Consider the following 25,621-nt stretch of genomic DNA (forward strand, 5'->3'; position numbering starts at 1 on the left):
AGGGAGAGTAGGCGGGGTGAGGCTTGCGTGTTTATCCCCGAACAAAGGTCGCAGGTGGAAAACAAGGCCGCCTCCTGGAAAAGGCCAAAGGGCGCCAGGCGAGGGCCGGCCCAGGAGGAGGAGGAGGAGGAGGAACCTCCCTCCTTCCCGCCTTCCTTGTCTGCATATCTTGGCCCGGCGCTTCCACGGGAAAGGCTGCGGAAGGAGTTTCCCACAGCGATGGCGTCCTGGCGAGACTGCAAGGTGACTGGGACCCCCTTTTCCTTCCCTTCTCCCTCCCTCGTCCCTCTGGGAAGGGGCCTGAGAGAGACTTGTGTGTGTATCTGCGTTGTAGACTTAAGAAAGTTGGACTCTATAGCTGCCAGGGCTGTATGCTATTGAATCTTCTGAGCTGCAGTGCCTCTGTCCAAGGCCACTTCTAAAATCCAGATCATCTGCTTTGAACTGGATTATGTAGCAGTTTGGAAAAGACCCAAGAGTGCTCCTGCCTCCCCAAACTGCACATGCAGCTCTCCTCTCAGATCTGTGATGCAACAACTTTTGCTTTCATAGAATCCTAGAGTTGGAAGAGACCTCATGGGCCATCCAGTCTAACCCCCTGCCAAGAAGCAGGAAAATTACGTTCAAAGCACCCCCGACAGATGGCCATCCAGCCTCTGTTTAAAAGCTTCCAAAGAAGGAGTCTCCACCACACTCAGGGGCAGAGAGTTCCACTGCTGAACGGCTCTCACAGTCAGGACGTTCTTCCTAATGTTCAGATGGAATCTCCTTTTTTTGTAGTTTGAAGCCATTGTTCCATTGCGTCCTAGTCTCCGGGGTAGCAGAAAACAAGTTCACTCCTTATGACTTCCTCTCACATATTTATATATTCTCTTCATTCATCTGGAGAGTCCCTACTCAGAATCCCACCAGCATCGCAAGCGCGATTGGTGGGGACGAGGGATAGGGCTTTCTCGGTGGTGGCCCCTCAACTCTGGAACTCTGGCAATTTTTAGGAGGAGCTTGAAAACATTGTTGTTCCAGTGTGCCTTCCCAGAATAAGGAAACTCCAAGCATTTTGTTCCCACTTTATCAGAGATTCAGGATATCAGCAAACCCATCCCTCTCCAAACACCTACCCTTTTCTCCTGGTCATGCCCAGCACTTTTTAATTTTTTAACCCATTGTCCTAGTTCCAACAGACCTCACTACCTCTGAGGATGCTTGCCATAGATGCAGGCGAAACGTCAGGAGAAATGCCTCTAGAACACGGCCCTATAGCCCGAAAAAACCCACAAGAACCTAGTGATTCCAGCCATGAAAGCCTTCGACAATACTTTTTAATTTTACTTATTACATTTGGCCCTGCCATAGTTTTTAATTGCGTCATTGTGTGTTGTTAATGTTATTGCTTTGTTTTTGATTTATTTTGCTGTATTGTTGTTGTTGTTTTATTGTTGTATTTGGGCTCGGCGTCTTCTAAGCCGCACCGAGTCCTTTGGGAGATGGTAGCAGGGTACAAATAAAGGTTTATTATTATATATTATTATTATCATGTCTCCTCTCAGCCCTCTCCTCTTCAGGCTAAATATGCCCAGCTCTTTAAGCCGCTCCTCATAGGGCTTGTTCTCCAGATCCTTGATCATTTTAGTCGCCCTCCTCTGGACACATTCCAGCTTGTCAATATCTCTCTTCAATTGTGGTGCCCAGAATTGGACACAATATTCCAGGTGTGGTCTAACCAAGGCAGAATAGAGGGGTAGCATGACTTCCCTGGATCTAGACCAGGGATCCTCAGGGGTCTGTATATGGCCCTCCAAGGTCATTTACCCGGCCCTCACTCAGGGTCTGAAACAACTTGAAAGCACACAACAATCCTATCTCATCAGCCAAAAGCAGCTCCACACTTCCCATTGAAATAATAATAAGTTTATATTTGTTAAAATTGTTCTTCATTTTAATTATTGTATTGTTTTTAAGGTTTTTTGCACTACAAATAAGATGTATGCAGTGTGCATAGAAATTATTCAATTTTTTTTTTTCAAATTATAATCCGGCCCTCCAACAGTTTGACGGACTGTGATCTGGCCCTCCGTTTAAAAAGTTTGAGCACCCCTGATCTAGACACTATACTTCTATTGTTGAAGGCCAAACCCCCATTGCCTTTTTTTCGCCACCGCATCACATTGTTGGCTCACGTTTAACTTGTTGTCCACAAGGACTCTTAAGATCTTGAGCCAGGCGTCCCCATTGTTCATGTGTTTGTGGATTTTAGTGGCTCCTCTGTGTAGTCTGACATGATGGTTACCTCTCTGGAACATGGAACATAGCTATACAGCTTGAAAAACTCACAGAAACTCAGTGATTCCGGCCATGAAAGCCTTCGACAACATATTGAACTCTTGTGTTCTTCCCTTAAAAAATAGGATTTATCTACTTGTGTTTTTTTCTAGTATATGTCTTGAGATATTACATGTGTTCAATCCTGGGCCCAAATTTCATGTCATTTGAAGTGGCCGTCCAGATGCTGGACTACGACTCCTGTATTCCCTGTCATTAGACATCATGATTAAAGCTTATGGGAGTTGTGGTGCAGTGATATCTGGAAGGCTGCAGTTTGTTTCGTTTGCTCAGGATAATGGGGTTTGGATTTAGATACGAGGCTTGCAGATACAATGCCTGACTTTAAAATGTCATTTAACAATCTCACTGAGACACCAAAAACTGGGAAGCCTTGGCCCTTGGGCGCTCTAACTGGAGGTCAGCTGTGACCAGCAGTGCTACAGAATTCAAAGAGGCACGAACGGAGGGAGAAAGAGGAAGGCGTGTCAAGGCAGCCGCCTTCTACCTGGAAACCGATATCCTCACTGTGGGAGAACATGCATATCAAGACTAGGGCTCCACAGCCACCTACGGACCCACCGCCAAGACACCACATCTGGAAGATCATCATCCCCAAGCTACGAGGGATCACCTAAGTAAAGTAACAATCTCAACCTCAGAGCCATAGGTGCTGTTGAGTTGCAATTCCTATCAACCCATATCTGCATGGGTCAAAACTATAGAGCACTGGGCACTGAAAAAAAATATAGTTTGCCCTCTGTATCCAAGGATTCTCTGTCCATGGATTCAATGGCCCATTGAAGGCAACCATAAGGCTAATATGGCCCTCAATGAAAATGTGCTTGACATCTCTTTCACTAGAACACCAGGAAAGCAGCAAGGAGACTGCTAGCTCCCAGCAAAACACAGCAAGTTGGCAAGAAGATTATTAGATCTTAGAGGAACAGAGGCAGAAGTATCACAATTAAACGTCCCCTTTCGCACAGTTGTTTCCCTGATGTTTACATTACTTGGATCCCTTCTTTCAAATATAATCTTTCTTGTAACATGGCAAAGGACCTCATTTCGCAGTAGTAAGCAGAATGGCTGCATATATGGCTGGGTGTTGTTGTTTGTGCAACAGCTTTTATGGGAGGACAAACGTCTTTTAAAGCTTGTTCTTCCAAGTTAGATCCAAGTTGTATTCTGTTATAGCCCAGGGAACACTAAAACAAATAAAGTTGTTGCTTTACAACCATTCACTGGGGAGCTTACATGCACAGGGTTGCAAATGTCACCAGATACATGGACTGAATGCCCTGTGATGCCTAAAGAAGTGTGTGCCAAGAGTGTTCACTGCCACACTAAAGCCATCTTCTTCAGGTGGATTGCAACACTTTTGTGTTTGGGACGCTCTTTCCTATTTTCTGTGTTGGTAATAGCACAAAGAATCCATCTAAACTACTGGTACCTTGAATATATGACGGTTGAATGAAAAGTAATGCCTCCACCTTCGTAACTCCTCAACAGATGGAAGTACTGGTATGCGGCAGGTAATGGTTTGTTCAGTAGACTCCCCTCTACAGTTCCATTTTGACGGGAAATCTTAGCATTGAACGTTTGTTGTTAATAGTATGAAGTATGGAACCCTGCGCAGACAGTCAGTCAATGTGACATAAGCAACGTGCAGTCATTGATTTTTTAACACCAGAAGGTGTCACCCCAAAGGAGATTCATAAGAGAATTGAAGCTGTTATGGTGATTGTGTTGATGTGAGTACGGTGCATCGTTGGCAAGAAAGTGTAAAGATGTTGAGGTGGGAACATCTGACTTGCGTGACAAACAAGGAGTTGAACGTCCTGTGACAGCAACCACCGAGTTTCACAAGCAAAAGGTTGACAAATTGATTCAGGATGATCGTCGTATCATTCAGAGAAATTTTAAGCATAATCGGCATTTCACAAGAATGTGTGGGTCACATTATTGCTTTGCTTGGCTATTGGAAGATCTGTGCACAATGGGTTGCAGAAACAGAGTGTCGACTCTTCCATGACGGCTTCAGAAAACTTGTTCATCATTGGCAGAAATGTATCCAATTGTAAGCTTAAAGCTGTTGAGGTGGGGACATCTGGCTTGCGTGACAAACAAAGAGTTGGACGTCCTGTGACAGCAACCACCGAGACTCCTTCTTTGGAGGCTTTCAAACAGAGGCTGGATGGCCATCTGTCAGGGGTGCTTTGAATGCAATTTTCCTGCTTCTTGGCAGAATGGGGTTAGACTGGATGGCCCATGAGGTCTCTTCCAACTCTAAGATTCTATGATTCCTGCCAACCTAGCAGTTCGAAAACATGCAAATGTGAGTAGATGGGTGGGAAGGTAACATCAACGATCGTCGTATCACTCAGAGAGAAATTTCAAGAATAATCGGCATTTCACAAGAACATGTGGGTCACATTATTGCTTTGCTTGACTGTCGGAAGATCTGTGCACGACGGGTACATTGAGAGAACTGTGAGACGCTGGTTGCAGAAACAGAGTGTCGGCTTCTTCCATGACGGCTTCAGAAAACTTGTTCATCTTTGGCAGAAATGTATCCAATTGTCTGGTGATTATGTGGAAAAGTGAATGGTGGTAGTTAAAGAGCACATTCTAAGGATTATTTCTGTGCTTGATTTATTAAAATATTCCCATCCAAATCCAAGTAACAAAGGTGGAAGCATTACTTTTCATTCAACCCTCATATCTCATATGTTGTCAGGGCTTTATGAATATGCGTGGCATCTTTTTCGTGATTTATGAAGGGCTAGTGCTTAGGATCACAGCCTTTGGAGATTGGTTAACATTGGCATAAAAATCACTCACAACTGAGACTGATGCTTCCATACACACCAAGGAATCAATTGTAAAATAAGACCTATATGCATTGCATTTTTATACATTCATGCATGTGGCAGTCCTCAGGTCAGTATTATGTACAATTCAATCCAGCCTCACATACTCCAGAAATAACTTTTTGTTTTTCTAAAACAGCATTTTCCTTCTCAGTTCACCATTACATTAAATAATTTCTGGTTTTTTTATAGGCCTGGCAGGATGCTGGACTACCCCTTTCGACCACAAGTAATGAGGCTTGTAAAATGTATGATGCCACACTGACTCAGGTAGGGATGATAATAAGAAAACTGGACAATTTGAGAAGCTATTTGTGGTTCTGGATGTGGTCTTCCACCCTGTATTATAGCAGTGGTAGGGAGACAATGGCAGTAAGCTGGTTCATCTAAAATCTGGGAATAGTTACAAAAATCATAAATCTGAAAAGTTACTTAATTTGAAAACATCTGAAAAACTAATATTTGTATTATACTTGTTCTTGACCTCTCTATTATATTTCTCTGATGGTATATTATAACTTGAAGTGCTCTTGCATGGGGAAAGCAGTCTTCAGGAGTTCAAAAATTGCCCATGAAGTTATCTTCATTATTTTGTTTTACTTTTTTGTGAAAATAAATACAGATCCCTAATCCATTGAAATTTTTTTTTTAAAAAAAATGCTCGGTTGGCTAGAACATTATAACGAACCGTGGGGAACAGTAGGGAACTTTATTCAATAATAAAAATCCCAACGCTGCTTCATCAAATTATAGCGACCACACAACAGTCTACCAAATTATAACAATGACACCAACACTACAGACTAGCCCACCAAAATAAAGAGGGAGAATAGTTGTTGAACCAACTGTATATTTAAAAGCTAGGAACTGGGAACCACTGGAACTGAGAGACTTAAAATGATTCTTTAAAAGGTTTCCGCTACCACCATATTGCTAAAGAACAGGCTGAGGTATTATTGAGAGGTTGTTCAGTAACACACTCTGTGTTACTCTAATTTTCTTAGAGGCTGTTAAAAAGCTGACTTGAATAACCCTTTTACCACAAAGGTATTCACACTGAGGCTGGTATAAGTTGATAAAAATAACAATAACTTTTATTGAACATACTTGAATATTTCAGGTACAAATGCTTATTGGTTTCAGTAAAATTCTGGCCTACAAAAGCTTGTGGTTACGTTTGAGAAGAGATCTTAAAAACTTCTGGGTTACAGGTCTTAAAGTTTCAACACAGAAAATTATTTCAGGAAATGAATCTTTGAAAGTAACTCCCACAAAAAAATCCCCTTTTAGGAATCTATCCAAAACCCGAATTAGCCTTCCTTAGGAAAAGAACAGACCACTAAAGAGGGGTCCACACAGTATTCTACCTATATTTCTCTATAGCTATTCTGAATACTCAACAAAAGACTGACCCAAAGTTCTTCAAAACCCCAAACTGCTCTCACTAACACCCAACGTCTTCGCTCTACCCTTTCCAAGCTCCCACTCCCAACTCGCAAGCTGGGAACTCAAGCCTCAGTTTAAAAGTAACTGTTTTCCTTCAGATCACTTAGGCTCTGCCCCCGTCGTTCTAACCAATCCTAGCCTTCTATCTTTCCCTTCAAGACTAGAACACGCCCCCTTAAGGCAAACCTAACCTAAGATGCCGTCTTCCTGTCTCCCTTCTCTAAAAGGGATGCTGTGGCTTCGCCAGGCCCATTCTCTTAGGCCTAAGCTAGCTTGCCAAGGTAAGGGATTCATTACAAGCATACTTAAAAATCTAACTACTGCTATTTTCTAACTCCTTTTTTAAAAGGAAGGGGTGTCTTCAACTTCAAAAGTGTGTTTATGCAAGAAACCAAAATAAGCTTTGAGTATTTTAGGTTCAGTTGTTCACAACCCTTGAATTCATATGATCAGGACAGTTAGAAAACACAGTGTGTATCTAGGAATCACTAATTTTCCTAACTTATATCAGAAGACATATTATTTCAGCCCAAAGGACAGAATAAATTGGACTAATCTAGCCTAGTACTTAGAGAAGCAATATGCAACTAAGGCACCAATTCTGAACTTATTAATGGAATTATTTTATTCATGTAATTATATTGAATACATTCTATTTTGTAGACTAAATTCAAGGCATTTCAGAGAAACTCAACTGCTCTTTGAATCTAAAATAATTTGTTTTTATATTGTGATAGTATACGACTTGGAAAAATGATACAAGTCTAGGAGGCATTGAAGGATCTCTGTCAAAATTACAAGCTGCCGACCCTAATTTTTGTAAGTATCACTTCAAGATTTCACTCTTTTGCACCCTTACTTGGAATAAATTCCTGTGAACTTGCTGGATTATCTTGTGAATAAACAGGCAGATGTAAGTGAGTTTTGCACAACCTTTTCCAATCTAAGTCCCTCTACACCAGGGGTCCTCAAACTACAGCCCGAGGGCCAGATACAGCCCTCCAAGGTCATTTACTCGGCCCTCGCTAAGGGTCAAGTTGAGTCTGAAACAACTTGAAAGCACACAACAACAATCCTATTTCATCAGCTAAAAGCAGGCCTACACGTCCCATTGAAATACTCATTATATTTGATTAAATTGTTCTTCATTTTAATTATTGTTTTGTTTTAAAGTATTTTTGTACTATAAATAAGATATGTGCAGTGTACATAGGAATTCATTCATGGTTGTTGTTTTTTTCCAAATTATAATCCGGCCCTCAAACAGTTTGAGGAACTGTGACCTGGCCCTCTGTTTAAAAAGTTTGAAGACCCCTGCTCTAGATGTTTCCATCTTGCAACTCCCATAAGATGTATGGTTTGGGCTCTGGCAGTCGTAGTTGAAAAGCTTTGTACAAACCTGGGTAGAGAAAGGCTGTTTTAGATAGCTAGTGTCTCTGTTCTCAGTTGTCTTTCATTGTGGAATAAAAACAATATTCTATGGAAATCTTACCAAAAAGTTTGTGAAGAAAAGAATTAGTAAAACAAGTATTTTATTGGGATTTGCTTATGTTTGCAATTATGGCGACACGGGCCAAGCGTCTGACTCTGGATTGGGCTGTTCTCCATTCTAGATGCTGTTTACACAGAATCTTTATTTTTCTCTTTTGAATCTCGATGTTTTAAATTCTTGGAATCTTGACTATATCATGTTGTGGTGTAATCTTAAACAGATCTTTAGGACTCAGGCTACAGATTTTTTTGTATGATTTATTATTTAATTTCTGTGAATATTTTTTTTTATTATTTACAGTATTTATATTCCACCCTTCTCAGTCTGAAGGAGACTCAGGGTGGATCACAGAACACATATATGGCAAACATTCAGTGCCGTTATACACTGACAAGATAGACAACTGTACATAGATAGAGGTATATATAGGCTTTCCCATCTTTGGCATCTTGGATGCTGTGCTTGATTCCGGCCACAGGGGGCGATGTTGATCCGTCTTCCCTGTCAAAGAGCTTTGTTCGTAAACTTCCTCCTTTATTGAATTGGCAGCATTTTCCTTATGGGTGCCTTAAATACCTCCACCTATTTATCTACTCACGTTTGTTTTCAAACAGCTATTATTATTTATTATTATTATTTATTTAGAACTTTTCTATCCCGTTCTTCTCTACCTCCGTGGAGGGACTCAGAACGGCTAACAACAGCAAAAATTAAATGCTACACAATAAATAACATTTTAAAAACAACATACATAACAAATAAGTTATAAAATACATATAAAAATACAGTTGAGTTAAAAACATCATCCAAAGCCCAACATTTTTAAAATGCTTTGGTTTTATTTGCAGCAATGGGTCATGTGATTGCCAATGGCTTGGTTCTGATTGGCACTGGGAGTTCAGTGCGGCTAGATCAGGAACTCGATAAGTCAATAAAGAAAATGGTGGCACTCGCACAATCTCAGCCATTGACGGAGCGAGAAAAATTGCACGTGTCTGCAGTGGAGCTGTTTGCTAATGGGTAAGTCCTTGATTTGGGCGGAAAGAAAGTAGATTACTTTTTAACAGAGCCAGTAGCATAACTATATAACCATTCCTGTTGTAAAACATTATCTTGACACACCTGATTTCTGTTTTACCTTTTACAACATTTCTAGTTTTATTTTGTTTGACTCGTGATAAAATTTGCTTCCCTGCCAAACAGCAGCAACAAAGCACCTGTCTGTTCATCAAAGGCTCCTTTGACACTGCCATATAATCCAATTCAAAGCAGATAATCTGGATTTTATATGACAGTGTAGATGGGGCCAAAGACCCTTTAGATCATGTTGGATAGTAACTCCCAGCTACACTGGCTTGGAATGCTGTGGCTTAAAAATATTTTGGAACTACTTAAATATATTTCTAAAAGTAAGCTGCTCTTATCTTGCTTTTCATTGCTCACTGTTCAGTTGGGCCCCTTCCACACATCTGAATAAAATCCCACATTTTCTGTTTTGAGCTGGAATATATTTATCATTATTTATTTTATTTACGACATTTATATGCCGCCCTTCTCACCCCAAAGGGGACTCAGAGCAGCTTACAAGTAAAAAGTAAATACAATATATTATATTATTACCATAGCACAATATTAATATTATATATGACATTGTACTATAACATTATACTGTAATATTATTAGCAATATTACATTTAATATAAAATATATAATTATAATATATTAGTAGTAGTATTCCATAGCACAATATTAATATTATATATTACATTGTACTATAACATTATACTGTTATAATATGTATATATATATATATATATATATATAGTATAATATTATTAGTAATATTACATTTAATATAAAATATATATTTATAATTACAATATATTATTATTATTATTAATAGTATTTTATATAGTATATATATGTAGTATATATGGCAGTGTGAACACAGATAACCCAATTCAAAGCAGATATTGTGGGATTTTCTACCTTGATATCTGTGTTATATGGCTGTGTGCAAGGGCCCTTGGTATTTCTTTGGGGTAGGTTCACCTTGTTTGTCTCAGTAGTCCAGTATACAGCATTAAAGTTCCTGTATCTGGAGGGAGCAACTTCCTAAACTCCTGTTTTGCTGCTAGCCTGGAATGGCAAAAAGGAACTTTGATGTCTTCTACACCGCTATGTAAAATTCAGATTATCTGCTTTGAAATGTATTATATGGCAGTGTAAACTCATATAATCCAACTCAAAGCAGATAATTTAGATTATCTGCTTTGACAATCTGGATTATATGGCAGTGTAGAAGTCACCATTGTTAAATGCAACCTGGAATAGGGAAAAAAAGATCATTGGTTGTAAATGACTGGTGAACTGTGTATTTACCATATTTTCCGGTGTATTAGATGACTTTTTAACCCTGGAACATCTTATGAAAAGTTTTGGGTCGTCTAGTACACCAGGTATAAAATTTAAATAATAATAATTAAAAGAAAAGAATAAAATCCAACTACCTTAGTGGCGCGGCCTGAGGAGGGAGGGAGGGCCCGGGGAGGAGGAGCGGCAGGTCGTATTGCCACGGAGACCGGCCGGGGGTGATGGCCTGCTGGGCTGTCCCCGTGGTCCTCGACGCTCTCCCTGCTCTACTTTCAAGGCCCTCCTCCGCCTCCAACGCTCACCTCCTCTGAAGGCCACTGGGCTCACCTAGGCCCAAGGAAGGTTGGATGCGCTCACTGAGGTATTCTGGGAGCCATAGTTCCCCGATTCTACGGCTCCCAGAATGCCTCAGCGGGCATAACCAAGGCATGGCACTGCCCGGTGCAATGGCATGCCTTGGATGTGCTTGCTGAGGCATTCTGAGAGCCGTAGGACTTACGGAACGATGGCTAACAGAATGTCTCAGCAAGCACACCCCAGGCACGCCATTGCCAGGGGCTGCTGGGAGTCGTCCCAGCAGCAAGCACTTATTTGGGCCTAGGCGGGCCCAGTGGCCTTCGGTGGAGGTGAGCAGCGGGGGTAGAGGAGGGCCTTGAAAGTAGAGCAGAGAGAGCCATGGGGACAGCCCAACGGGGCCATCCCCCCCCGGCCGGTCTCCATGGAATGCGGAGTAGTCTTAAACAGCGAGTAAATCCCTAACTCTGTATTTTGTCTTGAAAAGTTGGGGGTCGTCTTGTATGCCGGAAAATATGGTATTTACTGTGTTTATATACCACATTTCTCACCCCTGGGGGGACTCAAGGTGGTTTACAACATAGCAATGGCAAAAATTCAATGCCAACATACAGTAAAACAAAGAAATAACTAATTACTACATATAACTGGCTTAAAATCATTAAAACCACCAAACATAAGACATAAACAACATGTAAACATTCAGACAAAGCATTAAAATAATCCTAGAATAAATATTTAAATCACATGATCCAAAAAAAATCTGTGCAGAGACTTACTTGTGCAAACTTGGTGTTGTGGTAGTGTTTTAAATACTGTGAATACTCATGTACAAGTTTAGAAAATGAATTCCAAAAACAGACCTCAAAATTGTGTTGACATATCCACAGGTCAGTGTAAGGGCCTCATCACAAAGGTCAGTTACTGGCCTGTAAAAGCCACTGTCAACATTAGCTTTCCTGAACACATAAACTCAACACATATGTTCTAACAGGAAAAGCAATATTTAGTAAAAATTCCTGATCTCAACAAACAATTCAAAGTAAGTGTGTATAGACCAAATCAACGTGTATATTTTGTATGAGCACTAACGTCTGGGTTTTTTTTTCCTGTGCAGGCAGCTGCCTAAAGCTTGTGATACATGGGATCAGATTCTGCAGAACCACCCAACTGACATGTTAGCCATAAAATTTGCTCACGATACCTATTTTTACTTGGGAAGCCAGATACCAATGAGAGACTCCATTGCCCGGATCTATCCTCATTGGTCACCAGACATTCCTCTTAGTAGGTAAGCCCAATTTGATTTAGCTGATTTTTTAAATGCCAGTGTGTGCTTTTAAGTATGGTTCCGCAGTACGCCATTTTATTTCCCCTTCTGCCCATTTGTATTTACCTCTTTCAACATTTGGTCCCTGTTCTCGCTCGCAAATGGTGCCATATACAATGCCATTCTTTCTTTAATTTTTACAACTTCTGTGGGGTAAATTTAGCCCCAAATCAGATTGCCAGCAGCACTTTTTTTTTCCTACTGAGTACAACGTCTTTCTGAAGACTGCATAGGCTTGGGGACTACAATTCAGTCTCTTTTTGAGTCTGAAAGTTTTCATCTTTTTTGTCTAGCTACATAAAAGGCATGTATTCGTTTGGATTGATGGAAACCAATTTCCTTGATCGTGCTGAGAAGCTTGCCTTTGAGGTAAAAAGGGGGAAACTGTTGATATATGGAAATTTTAAACATTATTTTATGTGGAATTGATGCATGAATGAAGGGATTGGTAGTAACCTTGGGCTTTTAATGCTTCTTCTAACCCTTCAAAGAATTAATAGGGGAAGACTTTCCTGGGTAGATGATCATAGATAGTGTCCTCATTTCTTCTACTGTCTCCCTCTCACATTGCTCTACTCTTAATATTGCATGGTTTAGTTCAGTGTTTCTCAACCTGGGGGTTGGGACCCCTAAGGGGGTCACGAGGCAGTGTCAGGGGAGTCACCAAAGACCATCAGAAAACACTATTTTTTGTTGGTTGTCGGGGTTCTGTGTGGGATGTTTGGCCCAATACTATTGTTGATGGGGTTCAGAATGCTCTTTGATTGTAGCTGAACTATAAATCCCAGCAACTACAACTCCCAAATGTCAAGGTCTATTTTCCTCGAACTCCACCAGTGTTCACATTTGGGCATATTGAGTATCCGTGCCAAGATTGGTCCAGATCCATCATTGTTTGAGTCCACAGTGCTCTCTGGATGTAGGTGAACTACAACTCCCACACTCAAGGTCAATGCCCACCAGACCCTTCCAGTACTTTCTGTTTGTCATGGGAGTTTGGTTCAATTCCATTGCTGAATTGGTGGAGTTCAGAATGCTCTTTTATTGTAGGTGAACTATAAATCCCAGCAACTACAACTCCCAAATGACAAAATTGATGCCCCCCAATCCCACCAGTATTCAAATTTGGGCGTATCGGGTATTTGAGCTAAATTTGGTCCAGTGAATGAAAATACATCCTACAGATCAGATATTTATATTATGATTCATAACAGGAGCAAAATGACCGTTATGAAGTAGCAACGGAAATAATGTTATGGTTGGGGGTCACCACAACATGAGGAACTCTATTAAGGGGTTGTGGCATTACGAAGGTTGAGAAACACTGATTTAGTTTATAATCTGCCTTTCTTATTACCTCTAGCTACCAGTATCTGTCTCCAGAAACTTTCCAATATGGTCAGAAATCACATTTTCCCTATCATTCCTTTGTTAGGCTTTAGCAATCAATCAGAGAGATGCATGGTCTGTACATACCATCGCTCATGTGAATGAAATGAAAGCAGATCTGAAAAGTGGTCTGGCCTTTATGAAGCAAACAGAAAACAATTGGAAAGTAAGTAAGTTCCTTCTGACCTCACACACTGAAAAACCTCCTTCAAATTCTTCCATGTACTGTAAGAACATTAGTATTAGCAAATGAAGTTCTACTTGAGTGTGCCTTGGCCTTGGTGAGGCTGGGAAAACAAAATTTTCCCTGTTTACACATAGAATTGCAAACTGGACCTGTCCATATAGGGTTTGCTTGTTTTTCCAAATTCAGCCAGTCCCCAAGTTACGTACAAGATAGCTTTTTCGGTTTGTTTTTAAGTTGAATTTGTTTGTAAGTTGGAACAGGTACATTTCCTAAGTGTAACTCCAGCCATGTGTGTGTGAATGGGGAAGGGTTAACACCCCTGTGGTGTTTGTTTTTCTGTCTTTGCAACTGTTCAGAAGATTCCCCCTTACTTTCAGTCCTGGTGATAATTGGATTTTGAAAATTTTGGCTTGTTGTGGAAACAAAGATTGGTGACAAAGCTTCAGTGGAGACACCTTTTACCCATGATAACTCTTCCAGGAGTGATTTTCCCTTCCTAGGGATAGGTTTCTCTTATTTCCTCTTGTCTCACCCCCTCTCTTAACTGGGAGTCATTTGTCAGTTGGATGTTTGTAACTCAGGGAAATATCTGTAAACAAAACACTGAATTCTTTGAGAATTAGTGTAGTCTAGGAACAATTCATGAGATAGAAACTAGCTAAGATCTTGATACAATAATAATAATAATAATAATATAATTAATAATAATAATAAATCTTTATTTGTATCCTGCTTTTTTGGGTGTGCTTGGGTTAGCTATTATTCTATTAGTGCTCCAATTTTTCTACCATTCTATTTTTGCGGGGTTTTTTTTGCATATTTGTTGCTGTTTTGCATTTTACTTTGATGTTATCATTTGCTTTGTATTTTATTTTGCGTGATTGTAATTTTTAGGTGTGGCCTTTTGTTAGCCACCCCGAGTCCCCTTTGGGGAGATGGTGGGGGGGGGGGGTATAAAGATTATTATTATTAGTAGTAGTAATATGGAAGTAATTATGTTAAACCAAATTACTATTGCAAGACAAATTCAGGATCAATATATATGAAGGAAGGTGTTAATCATTTCAAGAACATGAGTACACTGTATCGAGTTCCTAAGCATTGGGTGTTTCTGTTTGTCTGCCTCATTGCACTTCATATGTTTCTCTGGTTGCCTTTAGACCCAATGTGTTTTACAGTGCTAATGTTTCAGTACATAATCATAATTTCTTTCACTCTTTCCAGGACAGTGACATTCTTGCTTGCCATAACTACTGGCACTGGGCTTTATATTTTATTGAAACGGTATGTGGACATTCCTGCAATTGGGTTTTGTTTTAGTAAAACCCCATGCGTTCTCTTTATATTACCCACTGAAATATTTTTTCCATTTTAAGTTGGTTATCTCAACGCATACGCACACATATGCATATGCATTACAGAAATGCATTACAGAACAGAAAAAACTGCCTCTTCTGATTGTTCTGAACAAATAATGGCTTCACTTGTTCCGTTCTTGAGAGGGAAATGAGAGGCACCTTTCATGTGGAGTTCTTCTCTGAGCTGAGGAGAATCAAAACAGGAGTATCTCACTACGTAGGAACTGGCTCCGCCCTAATCCTGGGCCCCCAGGCTAGTGAGGTCAAGGGTTAGAAGGAGTATTGGAATCAAAGAAGTATTCCCTGTTAATTCTGATGGTATCTACATATAACAATCTATTCTCTGTGTTTTTCTAGGGTAATTATGAGGCAGCTTTGACCATTTATGACACTTGGGTAAGTCTGTGCCGAATCTTATTAGCTAATTAGCTTAGGTTCACGGTGATCCCTGGATTAGTCTTTTGTAACACTATTTATGAGAAATAGTCATTGCTTTTGTTTTTGTGGATGGTCCCATTAGATCATGCGTAAAGATGTGGGTGAACTACAACTCCCAACATTGGGGTCAATTCCCCCCAAACCCTGCCAGTATTCAAAGTTGGCCATGTTGGATAGGTGTGCCAAGTTTGGTCCAGATTCATCGTTGGTTGGATTCACAGTGATCTCTGGATGTGGGTGAACTACAACTCCCAACATCCAAGGTGAAGTCCCTTCAAACCCCGCCAGTATTCAAAGTTGGTTGTGTTAGGTGTACGTCTCACGTTTGGTCCAAATCCACTGTCAATGGGTTCAAAATGCTCTTTGAATGTAAATGAATTACAACTTCCAACATCCAATTTCCAGCAAAGACTATTGCATTGATATATGTAGTGTGCCATGAAGCCATTGTCTTGTTCCTGTCTCTACTAATGGAATAGAATTCATGGATATAAGTCAATTCAGCTGTTTGTCTTTTTAGTCCTTTGCAATTTCAAGGACTGCGGCATAAAAAACTCTTACTCTCCAGGTAGATCGAAATATTTTACAGCCTTGCCTACTCCTTTGAATATTTAGTTCAAGAGACATAGTAGCGGGTGCTAATTTTTTATTTTTTATTTTTTGCTGCTTGGAGAAAATCTACATAACAATCATTTAAATGCATTGGATAATACTGCAATAGAGAGGCAATTAACTTGTCACACAAGTCTTTACTAAGGGGACAAAGTAAAATCGCAGAATTGGAAGAGACCACATGGACCATTCAACCCCCTGCCATGCAGGAACACACAATCAAAGCATCCCTGACAGATGGCCATCTAGCCTCTGCTTAAAAACCTCCAGAGAAGACTCCACTGCCCTTTGTTAGGAGGTTCTTCCAAATGTTTAGATTGATTTTTTTTCCTGCAATTTGGATGCATTGCTCCATGTCCTGGTCTCCAAAGTGGCAGAAAACAAGCTTGCCTTCTACTTAGTGTGACATCCTTGTAAATATTTAAACATGGCTATTATGTCCCCTCTCAGCCTTGTTTTCTGCAAGCTAAAGACAGCTCCCATGGCTTCCAGACTTTGATAATTTTTTTCACCCTCCTTTGAACAAGTTCGTGAATTGTGGCACCTAGAACTGGACACAGGATTCCAGGTGAGGTCTGACCAAAGCAGAATAGAATGGGATTATGACTTCCATTGATGTAGAAACTATAGCCTTATTGAGTCTTACATTTGTGAATGTGAATCTACTGTATGTTGATCTTTGTACCCTGTGTTTTGATATATGTATTTTGCTGTGTGTATTATATTTTGATATGTTTTTTACTGTGTTGTACCTTGCCTCGGGCTGTTGGGAGAGGTGGGTAACAAATTATTATTGTTGTTATTGTTATTGATGCAGCTTAGAATCGCATATGCTTTTTTAGCTCCTGCATCACACAGTTGACTCACATTGTCACCCATCCTATATCTGTGCATTTTTATTGCCTAAGTGTAGTACCCTACATTTCTCCCTGCTGAAATATCATTTGATAGTTTTGGCCCAGTTTTGTGATGTATTAAGGTCAATTTGGATTCTGATCCTGCCCCTCTGGCATATTAGCTATCCCTCCCAATTTGATGTCACTTGCAAATTTGATAAGTATGCCCTCTAAACCTTCATCCAAGTCATTAATAAAGCTGTTGAACATCACTGTGTCCAGGACAGACCCTGTGGTATCCCCACTGATTACTTCTCTCCAGGATGAAGGTCAGCCATTGGTGAGCATCCTTTTGATTCAGCCAGCCAGCACAGTTTTAGTTTTTCTGTCTAAACGTCCCATAATTATTCTAAAATGGAATTCTTCTCTGTTCGCCTTTGAGTACGGCTGAGGGGTACTTCCAAAATGAGGCCACTAAATATTTTGTGGTTTACAGATTGCTCCTAGGTGTCGGTCAAGTGGGACCATGCTTGATATTGTTGACAATTGCTCCTTGCTGTATCGGTTTCAGTTAGAAGGTAAAGAACGGCATTTCCTTTGTAATATTAGCTTTATAAGTTGCCTAAGTGTCCTTCAGAAAATATTGCCTGCTGCTGGTTCTCTCACAGTTGCTCACCCCTTTGCAAATTAATTACAGATAGTGGACTCCCTGTTTCTTAAGGAAAAAATTGATTCTGTTGAAGGAATTATTTGCAAACGACTGAACGGATGGCCATCCATGCTTAACTTTGCAGTATCATGCAGCAAAGGGACATCAGGTCTTTCTTACTTAGTCAGTAGGAGGGGGAGGGGGTTGGAAGGATGGTTTTTCTTCCTCCTGGATTGTAAGATGACAGGCAAGATCTGGACTCACTCCCTTTTTAGTTCTGTATTTTTAATATATATATATTTATTGACGTATTGCATATATAGATTAAAAAGATGAAATGAGAAAGGGATTTTTTTCTATTTTCCCTTTCTCATTTGCCTATTTTTCTTTCTTTCTTTCTTTCTTCTTCTTCTTCTTTTTTCGGTATTATGTATTTATCATTTTATTTTAGTTTTGTATTTTGATGGGATAACTGTGTCTTTCATAAGTACTAAATAAGAGCCAGTTGTAGGTAACTAATGTTTGCCTTAAATGCTATTGTTCTTTCTCTTTTCCTCCTTTCTTTGATTTAATTCTACAAAAGGAAAGAGTGAAAAAAAGTGTGGTATATTCATTAGAGTGCTGGACTGCATCTTGCAAAAATCACATTTTGATCCCACTTATGAAACTAAGTTGATCACTTTGGACCAGTCTCTTTCGACCTGTCTGTTCAGCAGTGGAACTCCATGGCTCTGAGTGTAGTGGACGCTCCTTCTTTGGAGGCTTTTAAACAGAGGCCGGATGGCTATCTGTTGGGGGTGCTTTGATTGTGGCTTTCCTACATGGCTGGGGGTTGGACTAGATCAGTGGTTCTCAACCTGGGGTCCCCAGATGTTTTTAGCCTTCAACTCCCAGAAATCCTAACAGCTGGTAAACTGGCTGGGATTTCTGGAAGTTGTAGGCCAAAAACATCTGGGGACCCCAGGTTGAGAACCACTGGACTAGATGGTCTCTTCCAACTCTATTCTTTTATAATTCTATGACTCAACCTGACTCTTGTGAGTGTGATGAGGGGTGTGCAGCTGGGGGAATGGCACATTGGAGGAAAGGCCAGATGTAAATATAACTGAATGCTACACAATATCCTCAGCAGTTGTAGCTTCCCCCCACGTTGACTTAATGGAATAAATGCCCAGATCAGCTGGATTCAATCAAAGGGCATCTCCACTGCAGCAACAACAACAACAACAAAACTTTATTTATACCCCACTACCATCTCCCCAAGGGGACTCGGGGCGGCTAATGTGAGGCCAAGCCCAACAATTACAACAAGGCAAAAAAGTACAAACATACAATAATACATCAAATAAAATATAACCTAATAAATATAGCAGCCAGGTTGCTAACAGGAGCGGCACTCAGGGAGCATACCACTCCTCTGTTGAGCCAGCTCCACTGGCTGCCAATCTGCTACCGGGCACAATTCAAGGTGCTGGCGTTAGCCTACAAAGCCCTAAACGGTTCCGGCCCCACTTACCTCTCCGAACGCATCTCCACCTATGAACCGACGCGGACACTAAGATCTTCCGGGGAGGCCCTGCTCTCGGTCCCGCCTGCATCACAGGCACGGTTGGCGGGGACGAGAGACAGGGCCTTCTCGGTGGTGGCCCCTCGGCTATGGAATGCCCTACCCATTGACATCAGACAGGCCCCTTCGCTGCTGGCGTTTCGGAAGAAGGTTAAGACCTGGCTCTTTGAGCAAGCGTTTGGCTGATCAGTGCAAGTGAACATAGGAAGACGGTATAGTTGAACATAGGAATGGCTCAAGGATTACGAGAATGGATTTTGCTTTGTTATCGAGGCATCATGTATTGATAATAATTGTGTATTTTGTTATTGTGTATGAGGTGTTTTAACTGTTATTGTTGTGATAATTTACATTGTGTAAACCGCATTGAGTCGCCTAATTAGGCTGAGAAACGCGGTATAGAAATAAAGCAAATAAATAATAAATAAATAAACCTATATAAATAAAAATGTAATGTTCATTTGTGGGATTCACTTAACTCAAAAACCACTGGACAAATTGACACCAAATTTGGACACAATACACCTACTCCTACTCCTTTCCTCATCATCACCATTAGCCTGCCTTTCCCCCAGAACCGAGTCTCGTAGTAGTTATAGAATATCCAGAGTGACTTTCTTAAAGGTCTGTCCTTTTATTTCTAGGTGTAAATGTTGGGGACAGGTGGAAAGAAGTAAACCAGCTGACAAAGAAGCATGCCAAAGACCACATCCTGATTTTCAATGATGCTCATTTCATGATGTCATCTTTAGGAGCCAAGGATCACCAGACTACTCGTGAACTTCTAACATCTCTTCAAGAGCTGGCCCAGTAAGCAGCAAACGCAGTTATACATACGTAGCTTGCTTTATTTGTGTATTTATTAACATATTTTTTGGTATCCTGTACTGTCTCTATGAAAATTATTTTACAGTAGACTCTCAGTTAACTGGACCTCAAGCAACTAGAACATGCAAGCAACTTGCAAAAATGTTGAAGAAATACAAATATTAAGAATGTGTAGTGCTGCATTCACAAAACCGTTTTTATAAGATAGGTTCAGGAGACAGGTCGGGACACCAAAAATCCACAAACCTGGGAAAAAACCAGCAGCATCTACCACCAAAATAAAGCAAATACTTTTCCCCAGAAGATCAGTCCCAAGGCTAGCTCCTTATATCCAGAAACACCCAGCTGCAACCCATCTCTTGCAAACCTCCACCCTCAATTGCTTTCACCCATGAACTCTTACTTACAGATTACTCAACCTTTTAGAACTAAGACTTACATTAACCCTTCCATCACCAACAGCTAGGCCTACCACCAACCTACCATCAACTGCAGAACATGATACATGACACAGCAGTAAATTGTTGGTTTATTAATCTGTGTTTATTTCTAACCATGTTTATTAGCCTTGCAACTGTCATGACTTTCATCTCATTCCATTCTCTAGGGCGCCGGATGAAGATCATGAGCTGAACTTGGCTCCACAGCTGGGTCTTCCTCTTTTGCAAGCATTTGTAGAATTTGAGAATGGCAATTATGATAAGGCAGTGGAATTGCTGTATCCCATTCGCTACAGAATTGTTGAAATTGGAGGAAGCAACGCCCAAGTGAGAAAAAGGATGGTTTTTTGTTTTTTATGTTGACTTTATCCTGTTCAAATTTTGTATGTCAGGGCTGGAGAGAGATAGTGCTTTAAGTGCCAGCACAGTGAAGACATTTATACAATTTTGGAGAAAAAAACCCTATTAAGTTCTAATTTATTTTTTAGTGATGGTTCTTGTTAGGTCTGTTCTGAGGTCTTTTCCCTTAGAGCTTCAAAAGCAGAACTGCAGGATAGGGGTTAATGGATGGGTTTACATTTTTACCTCTTCGATGGGACTCTTCTTGATTTGATCCAGTTGTCCAAACCCCAGACGCAGGAGTCTTGTCATCCTTTTCCCTTCTGCCCATTATCCCTTATTCTTAAGTGTATTTCAGGGCAGATATTGTTTAGTTTCAAGGTAAAATGACTCCTCAATTGTCTTTAAGATAACTGCTTCCAGCAGCAATATATTGTGGCATCTGGACTGCAGTATTTAACTGTTCTGCAAACATTTAAAAGGAATTTACAAGCTCACAACGGGTGTGGTTGGATCTATACACCCTAATGTAGTGGGGGAAAATCAATTGTATAACTGTTTCAGTAATTTATCTTGTATTTTAACTTTTTCTCCAGAGAGATGTTTTTGCACAACTGCTAATTCATGCTGCTTTGAAGTGTAAATCTAAAGCTAACCAAAAACTTGCTAGGTGAGTGCCACCATCGTCTAACAAATACAGATGTCTGAATTTCACTCATAGCTATGCATGCCAGTGTTTACTGAGGAGGAAATGGACAACATTTATTTTTAGAGAGGATGTGGAAAAGCTTAGTCAAGTTGCTTTCTCAAAGGGGCTTTGCAAAAAGTGTGATGTGGGGCAGAGATCCTACTTCATCTTCCTACATCTTACAGATTTTGGGTGTCATGTTCCCTTTCACTATAGTTATTAGACTGTCAAAACATAATAAGCCTCTGGTTGCGCAGCGGGTTAAACCGCTGAGCTGCTGAACTTGCTGAGCGAAAGGTCGGTGGTTCAAATCCAGGGAGTGGGGTGAGTTCCCGCTGCTGGCCCCAGCTTCTGCCAACCTAGCAGTTCGAAAACATGCTAATGTGAGTAGATCAATAGGTACCGCTCAGGCAGGAAGGTAACGGCACTCCATGCAGTCATGCCGTCCACATGATCTTGGAGGTGTCTATGGACAACATCGGCTCTTCGACTTAGAAATGGAGATGAGCACCACCTCCCAGAGTCGGTCATGACTAGACTTAAAGTCGAGGGGAAACATTTACCTTTACATAATAATGTGTCTTATATGTTACTAGCTGTCCCCTGCCACGCATTGCTGTGGCCCAGTCTGTGTATATGTGTTTTGTGTGTGTACATATGTGTATATATGTGGTTATGTGCATGTGTTGTAATGTATTCTTTGTTTTTTGGCTTTTTAAGTCTCTTCCATTGCGTTTTTCAGTGTTTTTATGAGTTATGGTCACTTGTTGGCCTGATAAGTGTATTATGTCCATATTTGGTGTCAATTTGCCCAATGGTTTTTAAGTTATGTTAATCCCACATACGAACATTACATTTTTATTTATATAGATTGTGAAATGGTCCTCAGCTCACAGCTACCAGTTTAAAAATACTTACCTTCCTATCGGTTGTCTTCCCACTGCCTACAGGAAAAAGTTGTGGGAAGAACTATTGCTCTTTAAGCAGAGGAAAGCCTTTTTCATCTTCGCTTTAAAGTCTCATATTTACTGAAGAGTCGTGGTGTGTGTGTTGCCCGGGTTTGGTTCCAGGACTCCACATGGACACAAAAATCTGTGGATGCTCAAGTTCTATTATATACAATAGCATAGGAAAATGGCACTCCTTGTATGAAATAACAAAATCAGGGTTTATTCCGTTTTGAATATTTTCAAGTCCTGAATGTTTGAATTTGTGGATTTGGAGGACTGACTGTATATATTTTAACAATGGTGCATTTACAGTATTTATTTATTTATATTCTGCCCTTCTCAACCCGAAGGGGACTGAGGGCAGATCACAGAACATAAACACAACAAACATTAAATGCTGTTATACACTGACAAGACAGACAATGTACATAGATAGAGGTATATATAGGCTTTCCCATCTTTGTCAATTGAGGCTGTGCTCAATTCCGGCCACAAGGGGGTGATGTTGCTCTGTCTTCCCTGTAGAAGAGCTTTGTTCGTAAACTTTATTGAATTGCCAGCATTTCCTTATGGGTGCCTTAAATACCTCGCCACTTTAAAGTGGTACCTATTTATCTACTCACATTTTTTTCAAACTGCTAGGTAGGCAGAAGCTGGGCTAAAGGCCAGGAGCTCACCCTGACCCGGGCTTCAAACTTTCAACCTTTCAATTGGCAAGTTTTATTCCCTCTGGTGGTTAACCTGCTGTGCTAAAGCCTGACACTTTAGGATGAACACTTGACTACTGGGCATTCATCCAGTAGCAAAGGAGACATACCAGTACTTAGGAGGCTTCGGGAGGCTTGAGAATGTAAGCCGTTCTCAAGCAGGAGTGGTTCCCATTTCATTGTCTCTTGCTATATTTGACTTTATTTCCTTAGTGGAAAAACTATTATGTCCCTATGTTCTCACAATGTAGAAACAGAGCCCACAATCCTGGTTTTCCATGAGAGGCACCACTTACACTGCCATATAATGCAGTTTCAAACTACAGTATAGATGGGGTCTAAGTAACCAGCATGAAGTATATGTCAGTTACTTTTCTAGACCATTTAAAGTACCATTGTGTGAGTTTTTTATTGGAAAACCACACAATGTTGTGTTGCTTTCTGATATTTTGAATAGGACGGAGAGTAGACCAGAATGTTCCTTTATCTGTTTAAAGTTTGTGAGTCTGATAAGAAATTGAAATCAGTAGTTTATTTTGCTTGTAACTGAAACTACACAAATTTTATCTGAAGAATAAGACGCCTGTAACCATGGGGACTGACCTTGAAGGAGCTGGGGGTGGTGATGGCCGACAGGGAGCTCTGGCGTGGGCTGGTCCATGAGGTCACGAAGAGTCGGAGACGACTGAACGAATGAACAACAACAACAACCATGCGGAATGCGTTCCCAAAATGTCGATATGCAGAAATATGGATAATAGTGAATCCTATTGAAATTGAAAGACTTCTAGAATCATAGAGTTGGAAGAGACCTTATGGGCCATCCAGTCCAACCCCCTGCCAAGAAGCAGGAATATTGCATTCAAAGCACCTCTGACAGATGGCCATCCAGCCTCTGTTTAAAAGCTTCCAAAGAAGGAGCCTCCACCACACTCCGGGGCAGAGATTTCCACTGCTGAACGGCTCTCACAGTCAGGAAGTTCTCCCTAATGTTCAGATGGAATCTCCTTTCTTGTAGTTTGAAGCCACTGAAGACCTCACTCATCAATCAAAACATCCCAGCAAATATCCTCACTGGGCCCTTTCAGACAGGCCCTTTATCCCAGGATCTATTCCCAGGTTTTTTGTTTATCCCAGATTATGTGGCAGTGCGGACTCATATAATCCAGTTTAAAACAGAAAACCTGGGATCGGATCCTTGGATAAAGGGCCTGTCTGGAAGGGCCCTCCGTCTTCATCCATGTTTTAAAGAGGTTTATTCACAACCAGGTCAAAATCTAGTCAGTGTAAATAAAGAAAAAAGCACTAGTTATAATAGAATTGCTCCCGTTTTTTCATGTTGTTGACACAGAAAAAGAAGTTTGAAACTCAAAATAAGCTTTTTTCTGCTTTAGGTGCCTCCTTATTGAACGTGATGAACTGAGACCAAATTCACCCTTAACTGAGCGACTGATGCGGAAAACCACTGCTCTTCATGCCCTGGGATGAACCTTGTCGTCTTGATCAATATATTTCTAATTGACATCTATTATGGCAATTAGTAATTCACACTGTGGAGACACTTTTACCCAAATCCAAAACAGCCAAGATTTTCAGAACTCTACAGTTCCAAGATTTATTAATATTTGTATCCCACTTGGCTTTTGTGAATGACTAGGGAGCAAGTGGGGGCTGGGAATGAGCAGTGTGATTAACTTTAAAAATGACTAGAAATCTTGATTATTCCAAGGAGTCACAGTGATTACTTGATGATGGGACAATGGAGTCATGGAAGTTTATGCTGGATAAAACATATAGACCCAATCCTTTTGGGAATCTAAAATATAAATTGTTTTGTCAATCTATGTTAGAATTGATGGTTTGGGTACTGGTAACACAGAGATTTTGCCTTACATTCCAAGGGAAGACTATGGGCTCTTCTAACCCAGCAGTGGTTCTACAGGTTTTCAGATTGGATTCTACCTGAAGATGACTGTTATTTCTTAGTAGTCTCCCATCCTATTATTCACTTGTTTAGCTTCTGAAATCAACCAAGATTGGGTCTGTTCAGGGTGGTGCTATGGTATATGGATCTCGTAAAATTCTGACTGGTGTTTAAAATAAATTAAACCAAATAATTTTTACACAGGCCATATCAACTGCAGATCAGTTCTTTTGGTTTTGTCAGTCTATGGTGTTATTGCATGGTATTTGTGACATTCTATTAGGGAAGTTCACACAACAGTAAATCTTTCCATGTTCAAAAATACTTATTCTCAGGCAAAAGTTGGAGGAGAGGGGTTTATGAGGTACTGACGAAAAGGCATTTATATCTAGATCAAATACAGGGTGAGGCCGCATAACTTCCTTTTTTAAAATGCGCGCCATTTGGTCGGTTGAAGACGTAGCGGAGCGCTAGTGGTCTCGTTCGAGAGGCAGGAGTATCAAGTTTTGTCCTAACACAGTTCAGTCGCCATCATGCGTTGGACCAGTGAGGAGCGTGCTTTTGCCGGTGAGGCCTACTTTT

General features: G+C 40.5%; 1 protein-coding gene across 1 annotated transcript; it reads left to right on the forward strand.

Annotated features, from left to right (window-relative positions):
- The first annotated feature begins 135 nt into the window (after nucleotides 1-135).
- Nucleotides 136-25,245, forward strand: TTC38 (tetratricopeptide repeat domain 38). The gene is made up of 14 exons (XM_060778121.2): nucleotides 136-243; nucleotides 5,385-5,462; nucleotides 7,376-7,457; nucleotides 8,979-9,150; nucleotides 11,915-12,088; nucleotides 12,421-12,496; nucleotides 13,563-13,682; nucleotides 14,928-14,987; nucleotides 15,419-15,457; nucleotides 17,444-17,525; nucleotides 19,808-19,973; nucleotides 20,599-20,758; nucleotides 21,367-21,440; nucleotides 24,510-25,245. The coding sequence occupies exons 1-14, from the start codon at nucleotides 220-222 to the stop codon at nucleotides 24,601-24,603; spliced, it is 1,401 nt and encodes a 466-aa protein (XP_060634104.2). The 5' UTR covers nucleotides 136-219; the 3' UTR covers nucleotides 24,604-25,245.
- The last annotated feature ends 376 nt before the right edge of the window (nucleotides 25,246-25,621 follow it).

This window comes from Anolis sagrei, chromosome 5 (assembly GCF_037176765.1).
Source record: "Anolis sagrei isolate rAnoSag1 chromosome 5, rAnoSag1.mat, whole genome shotgun sequence".
NCBI classification, from domain to species: Eukaryota; Metazoa; Chordata; class Lepidosauria; order Squamata; family Dactyloidae; genus Anolis; species Anolis sagrei.